Source organism: Glycine soja, chromosome 18 (assembly GCF_004193775.1).
Source record: "Glycine soja cultivar W05 chromosome 18, ASM419377v2, whole genome shotgun sequence".
In the NCBI taxonomy this organism is placed as follows: Eukaryota; Viridiplantae; Streptophyta; class Magnoliopsida; order Fabales; family Fabaceae; genus Glycine; species Glycine soja.
Genome location: NC_041019.1, coordinates 22513607 through 22532477, shown reverse-complemented (window position 1 = coordinate 22532477; position 18871 = coordinate 22513607). Strand labels below are relative to the sequence as shown.

The window sequence follows — 18871 nt, the reverse complement described above, 5'->3', positions numbered from 1 at the left end:
AATTTTTGGTTTCGTTTGGTTTCCGACTTTTATTTAGTGATTTTCAACTTTAATTTTAGATCGGTTTAGATTTGAACACCCCTACTTATATATTGATTGTGTGGTGTTGTGTTAAAAAAAAACTAAAGATTGTCTGTCAAACAACACAATGTAAACATTGGAGACATGATTTTGTTGAACTATTTTGCATGCAACGGAATCATGTTTATGTTGGTTAATGATTTTTAGATCCCATTTACCACAGTGGAAATATGCTTCTATTCTATTATAATTCAAAAGGGTATTTTTGAAATTTTAAAATATGTCACCACATGGGGGGTGAGAATAACAATTTCCCTTTTAGTATTAAGAACCAATTTGACCGACTATAATAATTTTAAGGACTAAATTGATTGATAATTTATAATTTCAATGACCATTTTATCATTTTACTATTCTTAGGAATAAATTTAACTCTCTAGTATAACTTTAAGGACTAAATTGGAGATAGCCGACTAGAAATGAACAAATCCAAGGGGAGCAAGTAGAGACTCCTCCCGCCCTAGGATCCTTTATGTATATATGAGAATTTTTTTATTTTTTAAAAATACTATTTGAATTGATTAATATTTGCTTAAAAAAATTTCCACTAATAGATCATATCTCTAATTTTACCAACAAAATTAATATATTTTTAAACTTATTATTTATTGAATAAAAAGATTTTGACCCCCCCCCCCCCTTCTTTTAAAATACTTCTAGATGTAGTTAACTAAGTTCTCTAAAAAAAATAGTTATTAGTAAATTTAATTTGATACATACTTTAGAGTCTACATTAATGTCACGGTGACTCACACTCAAACATAAATCCACCTTTACACTATATATGCATAATGACTTGTACATCAAAATTTCGGCACAAGTGATACGATATTTGGGTCCATTAACCAAGGTAAGGTCTCGGGTTTAATAACTAGCTTGGACATGAAATGACAACTAGAAATATTACTTTATCGCAAGAAATGAACTGATCCGATAGGAGCGGAATTATATCTCCTGGTTATTAAAAAAAAAATGTTAAATCCACGTATCTATACAACTATATACAAAGAAAAAAAAATTGAGAAAGAAATATTTTACTCATGGCATCTTCATAAGTTCTACAAATTAATTAAAAAAAACTAAATTGATATCTAATAAATATGAAAACCTACGTGTAACATTAATTGATTTGATTGAAATCTTTTTTTAACGTAATTCATGTTATTATTATATAAATCAATTGACATACAAAAATTAAATAAGATGAAATTTAATATCAAATCAAACTACACTAACAAAAAATACGTTCTATAATATATAATTTAATCATCATTAACATTAATATATTTTAAAATAATAATAAATAAATATAAACTTAAAATTTATATAAAAAATAATATTTTTAGGAACAATATATTTTTCACTCATATCTAAAAATTCTCATTTTTCAAACGTAATATATAATAATTGTAAATTACCTTATATTAGGGTGGATATATGGACTATTAAGCTCATAGACCAAACATATAACGAGTCTTTTTTTTTTAAGTTTGTATACTTATATTGAGTTTTTAAATCCGACCTGTTAAGTCCGCAAATCTAGAAGACTTTATCCGCAAACTCACATATTACCCGTTTAACCTGCCTAAGGCCAATATTTAAGTATTATTAATTTGTTATGTTAAGATTTTGATATTTAATCTAGGTTGTTATTTTTATTTTGTTATGTTTAAAATGTTTGTATATTTTAGTGTGATAAATTTTAGCTTAAAAAACAAAGTCATTTTTTTCTTTTAATTTTATACATTTTTCACTTTTTAAAAACGTATTTTTTTTTATAAAAAATGTGTTTTTTCAAATTAATGTTTGGGTCCACGAATCTGCATGCTTTTGCAGGGTGAATACAAACCTTGAAAAAAGTTCATTTATTTCACGGACAACCTAAATTAACCATTGGGACTTAGACTTCACGGACGAAGCCTTAAACAAGTCAGACCTGTCCGTGTATCCACCCCTACCTTATATCCTTTTCTTAGGTAATTCCAATGTTTGAAATTAGCCATTCGGACTAAAATCAAATTTTTTAAAAGGGATGAAATGTTTCAATTAAAAAATGAGATGACTAAAATCGTGAATTTTTTAAAGTGGAAACAAAAATTACATTTTAGCCTAAATATTTTTATATACTAACAATTTATAATAAATATTTTAAATTGTGTTTAAAATAAATTGTTTTTAAAATACGGGTAATGGCTATGATTATAGACATTTAGGTTTCAGTATCCACCCAGGTGTGAGTATGAGTATAAATTTTGTTTAAAGGACAAATATGGGATAAATATTATAGTATCCTACCGAAGACTTATTCATTATCATCCCTACTTATAGAAAATAACAGTTAACATTATAATATATTATAAAGATGAAATGAAATATTAATCATAATTTAATCATTTTTTGTGTTTTATTTTAAATAAAATAAGTAATAATATTAATTTTACTACAATTAATAGCATAAATATTACTATACTTTACGATACATGATTAATATGCAGCACAAAATTCTTATTATTTTTAATTCATCATTCCTAAATCAAATTTTCACAAATTTTTAACCGTTAAAAATTTAATATATTTTATAGCGTTGTCCTTAATATATTTTGTGCATAACATGTATATCTTTAATTTAGATTTTAATTTAAAAATATAGTTAAAAAATTCATTTTAAAAAATTCATTTCATGAAATCATTGTCAATCATATATACGTCTATATATCTATAATGGACAACAAAGATAAATAATTAAAAATATTATACTTTAAGTTCGCATTCTTCTACATTCCAAGTCAAAACTAAAAGATTCCAAGTCAAACGATCAACTTCCACATTCTTCTGCATGATTACATCCGATCCCACTTGAAAAGGAAAATGTCCTAATTAAGGGTATATAATATAGGTTAAGAGAACAATACTTTTGAAAAAATTTCTTCAATTAATCCTTCACTTGGCCGTCAAGATTATGATCCATAATCCCTCAGCTCCTTAATTAGCATTTTAATTGGAAGTGGTACAATGATTGGCAAGAAATCTCAGCATTTTACTCCATATTCTAAACCAATCACAAATCAGGAAGCCTAAAATAGAGGACAACATGTCTTAGAGATTGGTCATAGATGTAACTCCAGATTCTATTTTATGTCTCTCGCCCTTTTCTAGCGAATTATATTCTATCTATGCTAGGATAAGGTACCTACCTTGCTAGCAGAATTTATTTTTTTGTAAAAAGTGGAATATTGGCAAAGTATGGCCATATGAAAAGTAGAGAATAGAATCATGAGAAAGAGTGGTAGGTACTTGGGGTTTGATTGATGAACATAAAACTGATTTATCCTTTTTTCTAATACAATAGATTGATATACTGGCTCACCTTATAAAATGCGGTTATATAATTCGATACCTTGTCCTATATATGTTAATGTGTGTGTGGTATAATATTTAAATGCCAAAAGATTTTTGAAAAGTAACTAGGAAAACAAAGATTATATTAAATATTTCCAAGCATTTAACATTGATGCTAAGCAATAATTTTGTCTTTAAAGTCTAAGAGCAAAGACCTACTTTCCAAGTTCAAAGTGTTCGTACTAATAAATAACAAACGGGTTTGTGACGAGACAGCGATTAAAAGATCCCACCAACCGTCTCATTGGTCCAAAAGATTGTTTGCATAAAACATAATTTGGGAGAGTGGAATTGTAAAAAAAAAAAAAAAGGGTTTAAAGCTGCCCATTTCTTCACTTATGGTGCACTGCATGCCAGCATCATCTCTTGGGCCATTCCCCTATAGTCTAATACATCAACAGTTCAACATGATGTTGCTCCAACCATATTACATTGTTTAAATGGGAATGTCATTATGTTGTTACAGTTAAGGGGACAAACAGTGATGATCAATCACACGCATGGATGTGAAACTGCTCCTTGGATAAAGCTCCTCTGACTTCCAAGATGGTGAAGATAAAAGGAATTTGATTGAAGAGAAATGTTGGTTTCGTGTCAAACAGCATGAACAAATTACACACAAATGACGTGTTGTTGTCAAAGATTTTTGTAACATTTTTCATTAATAATCATATTTTTTTTATAAAAAAAATATATTGAGAGAAAGAAGTGATCAAATTGTATCGATGTAACTTTGATACCAATTACATCATTTCATAACTTTTACTTAGACAATGTTTTCTTAAAACTTGATGTTAGATTGAAAGTTCCTTTTACATGGATTATATTTGCAAAATTTCATATTAATCTAAAATCATTTGTTATCTCATTTATATAAATTAAAATCAACGTAATATAAATATTTTAAAATATACTAAAATATGAATCATTTGATTATGTTCTTATTATTCAATTTTGACAAAATTTGATAAATACAATTTTAGTAATATGTAAATATAATTTCACAGTTGGATAAATAAAAATCACATTTTATATCAAGTATATATATATATATATATATATATATATATATATATATATATATATATATTTCACAAGTGCAATTCGTGCCTGGGGTTCTTACCATATAGCAAGGTTATTGACTGAAACTGATAAAATATGCTATTACGGAAGTAAACTTTCTTAAAGTATTTTTAAAATTATTTTTATGAGAAAAACTAAAACAAAAATGGAATTTTAATTTCTAAATTCTTATAATTTCTTTTTAAATAAAAACATCATTCTATTCGAAATTATAACCTTGGGCTCAGTTTGAAAGCCCAAACAATTTATTAAAAGTTTGATCTATACTTCCTTGCATATTATGTAGTGAAATCATATTTTTGTTTCATTGTTTCACTGAAAGAAACTTAATTAGTAAAACAAATTTAATAGTTTTGTGTAGTTGTTGTATTATAACATTCCTAAAATAAATTGAATACACATTAAATGTTTAAAATTAATTCAATTCATAGAAATGTCTATAATATATTGAAATCCTCTAGCTGAATCAAATTGTATGAGTTGAAAAATTTCATGCGTTGAATGTAAGGCCTTCGCCATAAATGAGCTTCAAGTGTGCAGTGTCTTCTCCATTGTGATACAATAGGAGGTAGAGGATAATTATCATTTAAAAAAATTATATTATCATAGAAAATGCACAGTTAGTGAATAAATTAGTATTGCTTACAATGCTAAATGATATCTTTATTGGATAATATATACATGCACAAAGTGAATTTCATTAACAAATCCAATTGCAATATAAGGCGGGACACAAGTGGTGCGAGACTCCTAAGTGGAAACAAAGTGCAACTTTGCAGCATAAATAAGTGGACCGATACAACATTATAACAACTAGCAATGACATAACCCATGTTGGAAATAGTCATCCAATTCGGATAGGCCACATACATTCAACATACAATGAGGTTATTAATTTCATCAGTCTTTCTTTCGAGTCAAATAATTGAATATAGAGAGAAAGGCCAAGATTATTCACCCTGGCCTAGCAAAGTTGCAATTGCACTGTAACCACAATTTCCATCTAGTATGACATCAATAATCTTTAGAATATATTGTTGCATATAATTATCCATTTTCCCTTCTTTTTGTCACAAACAACCTTCCGAGCTGTGAAAAATAATCTTTTTGCCATAGACAACCAACTCGAAGTTCCTGAACTACAAACCATCGTGTTCATTTCATCGATGCACTCCCATATTGAAGGTTTATGTTTAGTATACTTCATAGCCTTTGATGCACCCTTTGTTTTTATCTTTGTTGGAGGGGGACACATTGAAGTGGTATTTGAAAATGCAAGTTCACAGACTTTAGTCTTTAAGGTGATTTTATTGCACACATCCAACTGTGAAAACTTCTTAAACTATGCATCAACCTCAAGTGTCAGAGTTAAGTTCCCCCAAGTGTCACTCATGTCATCTGAAATGGATAACATTGATGCAATCCTACCCCCCAAGGGCATTGGATAGAAGACTCCAAGAAGATTGGGCTAGAGATTCAAGAGAAGGCCCTAGGGTTCTTATAAGTCTTACGGTAGATTTCGGACCCATGGGCTAAGTATGAGTCCACTTATCTTTGTACATATTAGATTAAGGTTTCATTATTTTTTAACTTTGTATTTAGTGCTCCATAATGTAGGTAGGGTACCCTAGAAATGTAGGATTTTTCAGCCATTGTATTTTAGGGCACCTAGACTAGTTTTTTGTATTAGAGGTAGTTTTGTAATTTCACATGCATTAAGTGAATATTTGATTGTGTGTTGGGAAATAAATTTAATTGAATCGGGAGAAGCCCAATCCAATTAAATTTTAGAAGGGGAGGTGAGCATTTGCTTGTTACACCCCATTGCCACATCATATAGTCACACTTTGTGCATGTCCTTCATGCTTTACATGTCTCATGACACCTAAGCACATTTAGTAGAGAATCTTGAACTTGATCTTGGATTAGTGGGTTGAACCATAGCTAAAATTCACTAATCATAATTAGTGAAAATTTGGCTCCACATTCAATTTCAAATTCAAGTGAAATTTGAATAAAAATTCAAATTTCCCTCCTATTTTGTGTGACACTTAGGCTATAAATAAAGACCATGTGTGTGCATTTTTTCAACTTTGATCATTTGGGAATTACACTTCAAAGTTCAGACCTCATTTGAGGCACAAAATTTTGTGCTCTTTCTCTCCCTTTCCCTCCATTCTTCTTCTTCTACCTTCAAGCTCTTATCCATGGCTTCTTATGGTGGTGAGCTTCTTCTTGACTCATCTTCTCCTTGAAGTGACATCTCCAATCATCTTTCTTCCTTCCCCATTCCACTGCCATGAAACTTCAAGAAGCAAAGGACTCCATTAATGAAGAAGATCTAAGGCCTACAACCTCCACATGGAGCTACATCAAACATCTTCCAATGTACATGAATGGATTTCAAGGGAATAGAGCTATAAATACTGATAAATCAAGCAAGTTCATACACACAAGATAAATCATGAGTAACTCTAAGTGCACAACTACAAGCAGGACTATCAATACCTACATTGACAACCCATGTTAACTCATGGAAAATGATATCTTGTGCTTCTCTTGATACTAAATCGCAAATGTTCTTATACTGGGGTATTAAACCTGTGATCAATCACATTTATACTTTTTTGAAATAAAGTTGTAATCATTGTATGTTGCAATATAAGCAAGTTATTTGTTACATCTCAACAACTACACATATCTCTCAGGCTATCACAAAGCAACCTCTTCAATCTTGCATGTGCGCCTTCAACCCTATTATGCAACAAATTGTAATTTCAAAAAGTCTTTAATGTTAAAAATAACCAATGTCAAAGCAATTAAACAATTTGATGAATGAATGTATCTATTTGTTGTTGTGTTTCCATGATTCATAACCTGATCAACCCATGCTTGTACAAACCTCTTCTTAAAAGGCATCAACCATGTATTATGGACATAGTCAACAAATATTGTAAACCGTGTGCACAAGTCTGCAAAGCTTTTCAAGCATTCCTTCTATGATTCTTCATCCGAAGATTGCAACAATAGTTCCCAAGCATCCATGACATGTTGCCATTCTTCAGCCTTACCCACATGCATTTTACATTTTGCGCTAACATTCTTTGTAATGTAGACTAGACATAACAAGTTAGTTGAAGTAAAAAAAATATGGCAGTTGCATATAAAATGAAAGGCTTCACAAAACACAAACATATAAAAGTCATCAAATATACCTCACCAGTCATGAAATAATTGGTAGCAATTGAGATAGTTAGGTTGCAGCTACATATCAATGTCATCACCACCCATATTTTCATCATTATCATTACCCAAACCAATATTGTTAGCCCCTGCTCCATATGCTCGGCCGGGTTGATAAAAGAAACCTTGCTTCTATCATCCATATTTTTCCATGCAGTTAGCATTGTAAGCTCATCGGATATAAAAGTATTTCGATCGAACTACAAAATTTAAGAGAAAAAAATTTGTTTGCTACAGAATTTACAACCCAATGGAATTGAGATTCCTTTCTTTTGCTATTTTTTTTAACATAATGGAATTTCGTTATGTTGGAAATTCGGCTCACAATGAAATTCATATTCCATTGTGTTGCAATTTTTGCAACCTAACGAAATCTGGGGGACCAATATCAACTATGTTTTTTACGGTTGTTCATATGGTCTAATGCTAGTATGAAATTTTTTAAGCCAATAAATTATTTATAATGCCAAGAGCGCTATACAGTAAGGTTGCTATTGGCACCCCAACAATTGCTCTTGGCACACCACATGCATGTATTAACTGTCCCCTTACTTCTTCCCCAGCCCCTACTCCTTCCCTTAAACATCCCCCAATCATAAAAAAAAACACCCCTCATACCTACACCATTTCTTCTCCAACCCCTCTGTCTTTTCTTCTCCCTCAACCCTTGTGTTTTCCACTCCATTTCACCAACAAGTTTTCTTTGTGTATTTGTTTCCAAGTGAAACTGATACACAATGAAAATTTGTTTCAGATGCGTAATTGTTCCTAGTTAAACAACAAATTTTTTTTGTGTATCTATTTCCAATGAAACATATATACAATGGAAACAAGTTTTCACCATGTATACTTGTATTTTTTTTTTAAGAAAATCTTAATGGAGTTAATTTTTAAATTTAATTATTTGAGTTTTATTAAAATAGTATGGCACACACCAGGTATTGTAGACCACGTGGAAATGTTGGTTCCAGGGGGGATGAGCCAGGTAATCACATGGTGATCAACGAGTGCCACTCATAGGTTCTGCTTATATAGGCAAAGAGCTTTGACAATTACAAAGGAGCGTGTGGCTACATTGGCTCAAGATGACGAGATAGTTCTCGTTGATACCATTGCTGATGTTGAGATTGATGATGATGAGTCATAGGATGATGCAGCATGAATAGAGTATGATCTTTGGATTGACGGGCCCCTTACCTAAGAGGTTTTGCAAACTACTCTATGATGGCATCCTATTCAAATCATATTGCTCACGACTATGGGAAGGATCAAATAAGCCACCACTAAAGAGTATCAATAATGCTTTGAATATTATTGACCTGCTGACCAATCCAGACGTTCTTAGGTATATTTAATTAGGAGTCAGGGTTGGCTCCATTGACACATGTATAGTTTAGCATGGTAAATAAAGCCATATTATATGCTTTTGTTGAGTGGTGGCACAACACTAGCTCAATTGTCATGTATCCTACACCTTGCCATTGTTGGGAAGCCCCACTACTAGAAAAAGCAGATTTAACATCAGCAGCTTAACATCGGTTTTGTTAAAAACCGATGTTAACGTAAATGCGGTGACATAATTGTAAATACTGTGTATCCATTAACATCGGTTCTTGGAAAACCGATGTTTACATTAATTAGTTAACATCAGTTTTCCAAGAACCGATGTTAACGTCACTTCGTTAACATCGGGTTTGCAGAAAACCGATGTTAACATAAGTTTGTTAACATCGGGTTTTACGAAAACCGATGTTAACGTATGATAAGTTAACATCGGTTTTTTTTTTAAAAAAAAAACCGATGTTGAACTTAGATTTTAAAAAATATCGTGAGCCCTATTTTGCTCGCGCTCTTTTCTTCTCCATCTAAGTTCTCCCGCTCTCTTTTTCTCCATCAAAGCTCTCTGTTCTTCGTCTACCTTGAAGTTCTTTGTTCCCCATCTTAGCATTGTTTCATCTAAGCTCAAGCATCGTTTTCGTCCCACTCAAGCATCGTCATAACTCTCTTCTTCTTCTCCTTTGCCACCTTACCTAGGTATGTTTCGTCTAGTCCTGTATAGATATTTGGTTGCATTCATCTATTGCACACTTAGTGAAGTAAACATGCCTAGGGTATCTCATACTTAATGCAATATCCCTTATCCTTAGTGTGTTCTTGTATAAGAGGTGCACCTCGTAGGACATTGGATAGTTGATCATGCGGATGCGATTAGGCTAAGATCTAGTAGGGACCTACTAGTCCAGATTAGTTTCTTCATAAAAAGGTAGAACTGGCTGCCTGGTATGTATCTGACTGAGTTTAAATCCACTTCTTTCTGTTGAGAATTCCATATTTTTGTGCATGAGACTTGGATTTGTGAATAACTGTATGAGCAGCAAACTGCATACTTAATGTTAATGTGCCCTAATACATTCTTCTCTAAAAAGAATATCACAAGCATATGCATTTTATTTTTATCCATAGGAATTGAACACGGTACCAGAAAGTTGACAACACTCGCATGCCATGCTCAATAAATTGAGCTAGACCGCCTTCCCTAGCATGTGCATGCTTTACATCGTTGTTAATATATATTAATCAGTATTGTTCCTATTTCATGCATTGTATGTCTTGCAATGGTTTATTTTAGATTAAATTAAAAAGTCTTTATCATGAAAGAACTCTTTCATTTAATTACCTCAGTTGAATCAGTGATACTCTTTCTGAGTCACCAGAAGTTTACAATCAGTGTTTTCTCTAGGTATGGCTGTTAAATCTTTAAACCATGGCTACTTATATCCAATGCCCTGATTTTGATGGAGAAGTATGCTTTGACTGAGTGAGTTTGGGTTTTACCAATTTGCAGAAGTGAGGGTGGGTTTGGATATGTATCTGCATGCCCCCGAACCTACTTTGAAGTCATACTTGTATATGAAAGCATATCTAGGGAGAAATGAGATTTTAAGAAAAATGAATCTTAACCGAATTTTGTGAATGAATGATTCAGATTGAAACTAATGAAAACAATCTTAACTATACTTATATGACTATGCTATCAAGGTTTACTCTTCTCACTTGATACTCTCTATCCGAAAAATGAAAACCATTATTCCATACCAAGACTAACACACTCAGTTGGCCTAAAAAACTAGTCCTGCAACTGCCTAGCTCAAAGAAAAATCCACCTTCTCATTTCCAGTTTATATAAAAAACTACTTTTTGGTGTTGTGGGGTTTGTGTAAGGGTTTATAGGGTTCATGTATGGGGTTGTGGGTGTGGTTTGTCCTGTTGAGCCCAGTGCTTGAGGGGTTGTTGTTGCGTTTAGTGTAGGAAATAAATTTGTTGTGGCTAGAGTTGTAGGGTTTACTACAGGAATTGCATCCAACTTGGTACCAAATTCATAAAAGTAGTAATAAAGGAAAAGTGGTATAGAAGTAGGTTAGATACTCCAACTCATAGGAAAATTTCTGCAAACTATATAAGTTGATGAGACTCCAACTCCCACAGTTGATTCATCAATGAGATATCCTGCCATTTATTTGTATCAAATATTGGGCAACATAGAAAAGAGAATAAGGTTTTTTATTTAATGAATATTTTGTCATGCCTGAAAAGTAACTAATTACATTGAAATTGCTTAAAACCTTTATATCCTAGAGCACCCTAGCCATTTTATTTCTCAACTGTCAAACCTGTCATACTTCAAGTTCTCAAGGATTGGATCTACAGATAAAAAAGAAATTAAAAAATAAAAATAAAAGGCATATATTATTAATGCAGAAACTGTATAACAATTTTTATGTATCTCATTCTTGGCTATGCCTTTTTTTTTGCATATAATTGTAGGCATTGAAAAGTGTTGAGGAAACTGTTATAAGACTTGAAAAGTTGGTTCAAGAGTTGCATGTATGAAGCTCTAGTTTTGGAAAAGAGCATTTGAAAGCAGTTTGCTCTCACTTGGAGAAAATACGAAAACTTTGATAGAAGCTGAATTATTGGAAGCATCTTTTAGAGCAAAATCTGATTCTTTGCAAGAGGTACACCTTCCAACCCTCACCAACCTCATTGATCAATTCTTTGGAACCTTTTTTTTTATCAAAATATTTGAAATCTCAATGTGATTTTTTTTTCATTATGCATTTGGTTCATTAGATTATCAGCGTACTTTTACTGAAAATTGCTGCCATGTTTTACACTAACCAATTAATAGTTACATCTTGAAGGGTTGGTATCTTGTGATAGAATTTAAGAAGCCATATGTACATTTTCTTTAAGAGGAAGTAAAATATTATGAAGGTACACTTGATGACCACATAATGCGGTCAATATAACAATTGCTAGCCATGTATTTTTGGTTCTAAAGTACTGCCGTTGTCCAGGATCTCAATGGCTTGTTTCAGCTAACATATGGTGTGTGACTCATTGTGTTTTTGTTTCTTAGTTTTGAAAAACTATTTTAAACAAAAACTAATTTTTAGTTAGTAGGAGTGAGGGAAGAAGATATATTAATTAGAATCACAATTCTTAGATTTTATTTGAAAATAGCAAAATGGTTTATTCTACATTTTGTCGCTTAAGTTAATCCTTAGGTTAGGATATGTTATTACTAACAGCTTACTATGGACACTAACACAACAAGTGACATGTTGAAGTTTGTCTCTCCCCTATCTGTCTTGTGTCCAAGTCAGTAGAACCAAAATGAAGTTTTTTCCCCTGGCTACTTCTCATATCCCGAAAATCAATACTTAGAGTTAGAGCAAAACACTTGGCATATACATTTTAGATATGATACACTTAAGAGAAAAAAGGAGTTTCTTTATTCCCTCCTACTATTTTATTTTTTAAAGCTTACCATATACATTTTTACATCTGCATCAATGTCCATCGTTGTAATTTTATTATTTATTTGAACCCTTTTTTCTTGCAATGCTTTAATTGCTGCTATTGCTAAATTTTCAGAAGCCTTTGCAGCCTCTATCTCCTTTTGAGCTGCAAGTAATCTACTTTCCATGGTACTTACTCCAGCCTTGGCTTGCTCTGCTTCTACCTTTACTTTCTGTAGCTCTTCTCGAGCTGCTTGAGCAAGCAAGTTGGCTTGATTAGTCTCTTTAGCTGTTAGTTGTAGTTTCTTGGGAAGCTCGGTCATTTTCTCATTAGCTTCTTTCTCCTTCATCTAAACTAAACCTATTTCTGATCTGGTCTTTTCCAATTCAGCTTCCAAAGATGCCATTGCAACGGAGGCTATTCCTTCTCTTTGCCTAATGGAGGCAAGATTTTCTTTTTGTTGCTCAAGTTCCAATTTTAATGATGTAGCAACTACCTTGAAGATACTAATCTCAACAGTTGCTTTCTCTATGTTAAGATCTACTTCCTCAAGTTCCTTTCCGGCTGATGCCACTGCTTCTCCTATGTCAGTGTGTGTCTTTATCTATGGTTCTTTTGGGCCTCCTTGTTGCTTTAACTTTGATTCCATATAAGCAGTTAATTCAGCTTTTAAATCAATCAGCAAAGTAGAGGCTATTTCCAGTTTAGATTTGAGTTCCTTTGCAAATGAAATTTGCTGGTTGAGTCTCTGGAGCTCTTCTTCTGCCTGTTTAAGTTCCTTTTCCCAATTAAGAGAATCTTGATCTCTTGCCATGACTGCTCCTATTCTTTGTTCCTCTGCTTCCAAATGCGCAGCATGTGTAGTCTCCAATGACTCTTTTGTAGCAATTAGTTCAACAATTAAATCTTCAACATACTTCTTTACTTCCTTTGATGCAGTAACAACCTCTTCACCTTTCTTAATAGCTACATCTCTATCAGTCACTAAGGAAGCATATTCTTTGTGCAATGGTTCCAGCTCCTCTTTCATAACTGTTAAATCTGAAACAACTGTTGTATATCTGGCTTTGGCTACCTCAAGTTGTGCCTTGGCTGCAACACTTGATTCGTATGCAGCTTTGCTAATACTTTATGTTATCATACTTGTTAATTAAGATATAGTTAGTTTATCTCTAATAAATTATCATCCAGTTTATACTTATAACCAAATGCTTCCTTTTTAGTTTCATTTTTTATCTTCTTTAAATTATATAGGCCACGCCTAGGGAAAAGATGGTTTGCTTGTCTAAGATCATAAGATATATATTATAAGCAGAAAATGAAGTAAAGGAAAATACAACACCAAAATATTCACTTCTATTGGAACTATTAGAATGACATGCAGTTCATGATAGGAGTTAGTATTTAGGAAGTAGCATCCATTTACTCTTTATCAAGAAAACAATCCTCACTTAGTCTATTAAGAATCTATATATATATAGATGCTCTGAAAAGGCACTACACCCACAAGCAATATCAATCAAGCTATTCCCTCCTAACTCCCTCCAAATTCAGCAAGAACCATTCATAAATGTATACATGTTGTGATATCATACACATATTACTAAACCGAATACACATCAGAAAAGTATAATAGTAACAACCAAAAAACTGCATTAAGTTCTATTAGGCTTTAACATATTTGTAGTGTTTCTTAAGCTATTCAAACATTAAAAAAGATAACAAATTTAGATGATCTTGTAAGTAGGCACAACTACACAAGTGATCCCCATGTTGCAGTACAGCCAATGAAACAAAAATAGATTTTACAAATATGCACTTCCTTCTACAAAAGCTAATAATCTTAAAAATCTAGCAACTATATCTCCATGACCTTCCTTATTCCTGTCTAAAGCGAATGAAAAACTAAAGATAAGATAAATGAAAATAAGAGGGACAAAATTGAGAAACAAGAAAAAAATAACAGAACTCAACAATTAAATAACTATCAACTCTAAAAGAAACCAAAAAGAATTGCATAATTGTGCTAAGCTCATTCAAGATAGTGGTAGGCATAGAACAAACACAGACCAAAAACACTTGCAGGATATAAAACTTGAATTTAAATGTGATAAGCTCAAAAACAGTCAGGGACAAACAATAAGCACACAAAACTCAGAGCAAAATATCATAGTAGAACACAAGGAAAATAGAACACAAGATCATTAAAATAGCCACTAAAATGCCAAATAGCAAAGGAATTGAACGAAACAAAATAGAAGAAATTCAGAATCACTAGCCAAAGCCCCTTCAAGATCCCAAACTTGATAAATCCAGTAACCACAACCAAAGAGCAAAATATCATAGCAGTAACCTTAGTGCAGAAACAAAAATCAACAAGAAATAGCCACATGCAGGAACAGTACCCTTAGAGCAAATAAAAACTTTCAAGGTTTTTGTACAACTCTCCCTCACAGTGGATTTCTTTTTTGGTGGGGATGGGGTGGAGATAATGTATATTTAGTAATATACACAACATAGCAATTCGATGATACGTGGGTAGCTAGGTTAGAGTAAGATTCATAATTTTTTTTAGGAAATGATTATTTCAAGTTTTCTTGACTTCTTTTAGAGTGCTAACACATGGTTTCACATAAGAGTCTTTCTTGGTCTGCCACTGTACCTCTACCTTTTTGAATGGGTTTCTATAGTCTTCTTCTCTCATGTCCTAATCATATTTACCTTTTTTTCCTCAATAGGCGCCACTAACATTCTCTCTAATATATTCATTCCTTATTGATCTTATCTTTTCCTGTATGACATCCCATAGTTATGATCTATTATTCTGTGCAGAAGTTTTGTACACTACCATCTAGTCATTTGTTGGCACATCAAAAGATATTGATTATGACTACAATTACATGAGAGGTCATACTCTTTTGGTGAAATGGCAGCACATCATAGGATGATAGTGTAATAAAGTTTTTAATAAGCAGTGGATCAAAATTAAAGCAAGATTAAAGATTTATTACCCTGCTTTCAAGAGGATCAAAGGAGTAAGTTAATACAATGATGCAGTTATTAGGACCTCCCTATTTGGTTCACATGGTCAATAAATATTCCCTTTGTTTAGTAAGCAATAATTTTTTTTTCTTCATTATAATGTTTCTCTAGATAAGAAAATCCTTGTTTATCCCCAAAAGCAACTATAAATTCCCAACAATACCCCATAGCAATTATCCACTTGAAATTCTGTAACAGGAATAGCCTTTTCAATCCTACAATTCTGTAACAGATCATTTATATTAATTCTAAAATGTGTCATAGTCCAAGTAAAAGCCTTTACCCTTTTGAGAAGTTAAACTTTCCAGGACTTAGATATTGAAAGGTTTTGAACAGTGGGATTTTGAATCAGAAAATGGAAAAGAAAAAAAAGATGTACTAGAATAAGAAGGTTGAAGCAATGACATAACAAGGTTGCTGAATTACAAAAGTGGAACATAACGCTAGAGTTTTTGGTTAGGAGTTTCTTCCTTCCTATCTTTTAAGGGAAGAGTTGTTTTCTTGACTTCTTTTAGAGTGCTAACACATGGTTTATCTGGGTTGGTTTACCTGGGTGTGGTCTTACGTATCTGTGTTGCTACTGCTATCAACTACTAGTTGAAACCATGGATACGTGTAGTCCCAAACTATTGTCTTCCTTATTTCCTGAAGCTTACGATATTCAAGTTCATTAGTTAGCACCTTATGTCCCAAACTGCTGTTGATATACTCATGATGATTATGATGATTGTTTTTTGCATTTGCTACATGGCCTGTGATGTCCACAGTTTTTGATCTAGAAGTTACTTATCTACTATTCTTAACAGCTTTTGGCAGCTAGTGCCTTGGAGGAAAGAAACAAATTTCAAAACAAATTGCTACCGGAGACAATATCTAACGACACCAACATTTGGGATATTCTGCTTCTAGAAGGTTTGCGCCACCACATCCTTACTTCGGAGTGTTTTTCTTGCTTATTATGCCTTCTTCGTTCTGCCTTGATTGGTTATTCTGCATGCTATGTTTTTGTTGTTTCTTCTATGTATATTGTTATTGCATATTGTTCTTGTCAATTATTGTTGAAACCTCCCAAGATTAAGTTTATGGTTCAGACTAGGAAGACAAACTTGAATAGCAGCTAGAACCAATAACTTCTAAAACCAGTAAAGCAAATAAAAAGGAAAGACATGGCAGTACATCAACACAATACAATAAAAAATCCATGATTTTTCCACTTCTAGTCCAACCTATAGCTTACCTATAGCTACACACACATCCCCTCCTCTCTTAAAAACCAGAAGACCTACCACACATATTAAACTACAAACTCACTGATCACAATTGACAACCTGTGTCATAAAAAAAACGATCTCTCTTTATCTCACACACAAACACAAACATACTCAAACATACACACACACACACACACAACTCACTCACTCACACACCACCACCAAAGTTTATTTTCTTCCTCTCCATGCAATCATGGAGGGAGGCGAGGATCTCCACCACCATCACCACCACCACCACCATCAGAACAGCAAAAAGCCTCCGCCAAAGCGCACCTCAACCAAGGACCAACACACGAAGGTGGACGGGCGCGGGCGGCGCATTCGAATGCCGACCCTCTGCGCTACCCGCGTCTTCCAACTCAACCGCGAGTTGGGCCACAAGTCAGACGACAAAACCATTGAGTGGCTCCTCCAGCAGGTGGAGCCTGCTATGATCGCCACCATTGGCACCGACACCATCCCCGCCAACTTCACCTCCCTGAACATCTCTATACGCAGTTCCGGCTCCTCCATGTTCGTCCCCTCCCAGCTCCGACCCTCCTACTTCAACCCCAATTTCTCCCTCCAACAACATCAACGAAGAACCTTCTTCCCCGACATAGCCTTTTCCTCTGACAATACCAATAACAACACATCAACACTTCTCAATTTCCAATCCAACACCCTCAACACCACCATGCTGCAACAGCAGGCCAAGCCGAAGCTTAGCGATGGCGGCGTGCCATCTTCCTTACATTTCAGACACCATTGTCTAATTTAAGGCTGTAAGATAAACATAGTTTTAGCATAATCTGTTTAAGCACCACCTATAAAAACAAGACACCAATTATAAAACACTTACCTAGTTGTTTCCAAAACCTAGCATAATACTTCTCTACTCCTTCTCAAGGTTTCCAAGAGAACTAAATCACAAGTATAACAACAGTATTAAATCACATTATTGAAAAATTAAGGAATGAGGCAGGTTGGCAATAAAACTGCAGTTACTTCTCTTATAAAAGTCAAATTTTAAAAATGTTTCACTTATTCACATTGTATGACTGTCCTCACTACTCTGTGTGCTACTTACAAATGTTTGTTACCAATTAATGTTTTTATTTCTTGTTCACTGCCATTAAAGACAACTTATATATGATATGCAAATTGTGTTCATGATGAGAGAACCTTAGATTCCCGTTTGAGATTGAATGCAATGATTGTTGCGGATAGTTTGCATTAATCATTGTATTCAATCTTGAATTGTCCGTTTGGACAGTTTGGGGAGACTGGTATTTTTATGGTAGATTCATGTGTTAAGGTTAAAATTATTTTGTTTAATTTGATGAAATTTTGGTACAATGCATTTCTAGTTGTTCTCTGAGTGCATACTTGATTATCGGGAAATTAATTTCACTGATTTCATGTCATGTACTTGGAGACCAATGTGAAATGTTGCCAAAATTTTGTCAAATTTAACAAAATAGAAACCCAGACATATGAAGCTACCATAAAAGACGATCTTCCTGAATGGCCACACCTATAATAAAGGAGTTAGATTTTCATGCATCGAATAACTTTGTGAGTATCATGGAGTTATTACATAGATGGATCGAAGTTGGATGAATGAAAGTCGCATCAGCCCAGAATATGAGGAAGGCATCGAGTAGTTCTTGCAATTTGCTTCAAAAAGAGGTCGACCGGATGAAGATGGAAAATATTATTGTCCTTGCATCAATTGTTTAAATGGAAGACGAAAAATACTGGACAACATACGGGAGCATCTATTGTGTGATGGGATTAAGAAGAATTACACGACATGGATATGACATGGTGAATTGACAGACATGCAGAGTGGGTCCCAATCTGAACCATTTGATGTAGAAATGGGAGATCGCTTGGAGGATAAGATTTGTGACCTTGGACAAGAGTCTTTTCAGCAAGCACATGCCCCTATGTATGAAGGATTGCAG

At 33.2% G+C, this 18871-nt stretch overlaps 1 protein-coding gene and 1 pseudogene across 1 annotated transcript; one reads left to right on the top strand and one right to left on the bottom strand.

Moving 5' to 3' along the window:
• Positions 1-11487: 11487 nt before the first annotated feature.
• LOC114397101 lies at positions 11488-15819 on the bottom strand (annotated as a pseudogene).
• A 1296-nt stretch (positions 15820-17115) lies between these two features.
• LOC114397100 (transcription factor TCP14-like) lies at positions 17116-17682 on the top strand. The gene has a single exon (XM_028359221.1). It carries the CDS (start codon positions 17116-17118, stop codon positions 17680-17682), a length of 567 nt encoding a protein of 188 aa, XP_028215022.1.
• The last annotated feature ends 1189 nt before the right edge of the window (positions 17683-18871 follow it).

Coding starts and splice junctions, on each gene's coding strand:
- LOC114397100 (XM_028359221.1), top strand. CDS start 17,116: ATGGAGGGAGGCGAGGATCTCCACCACCATCACCACCACCACCACCAT.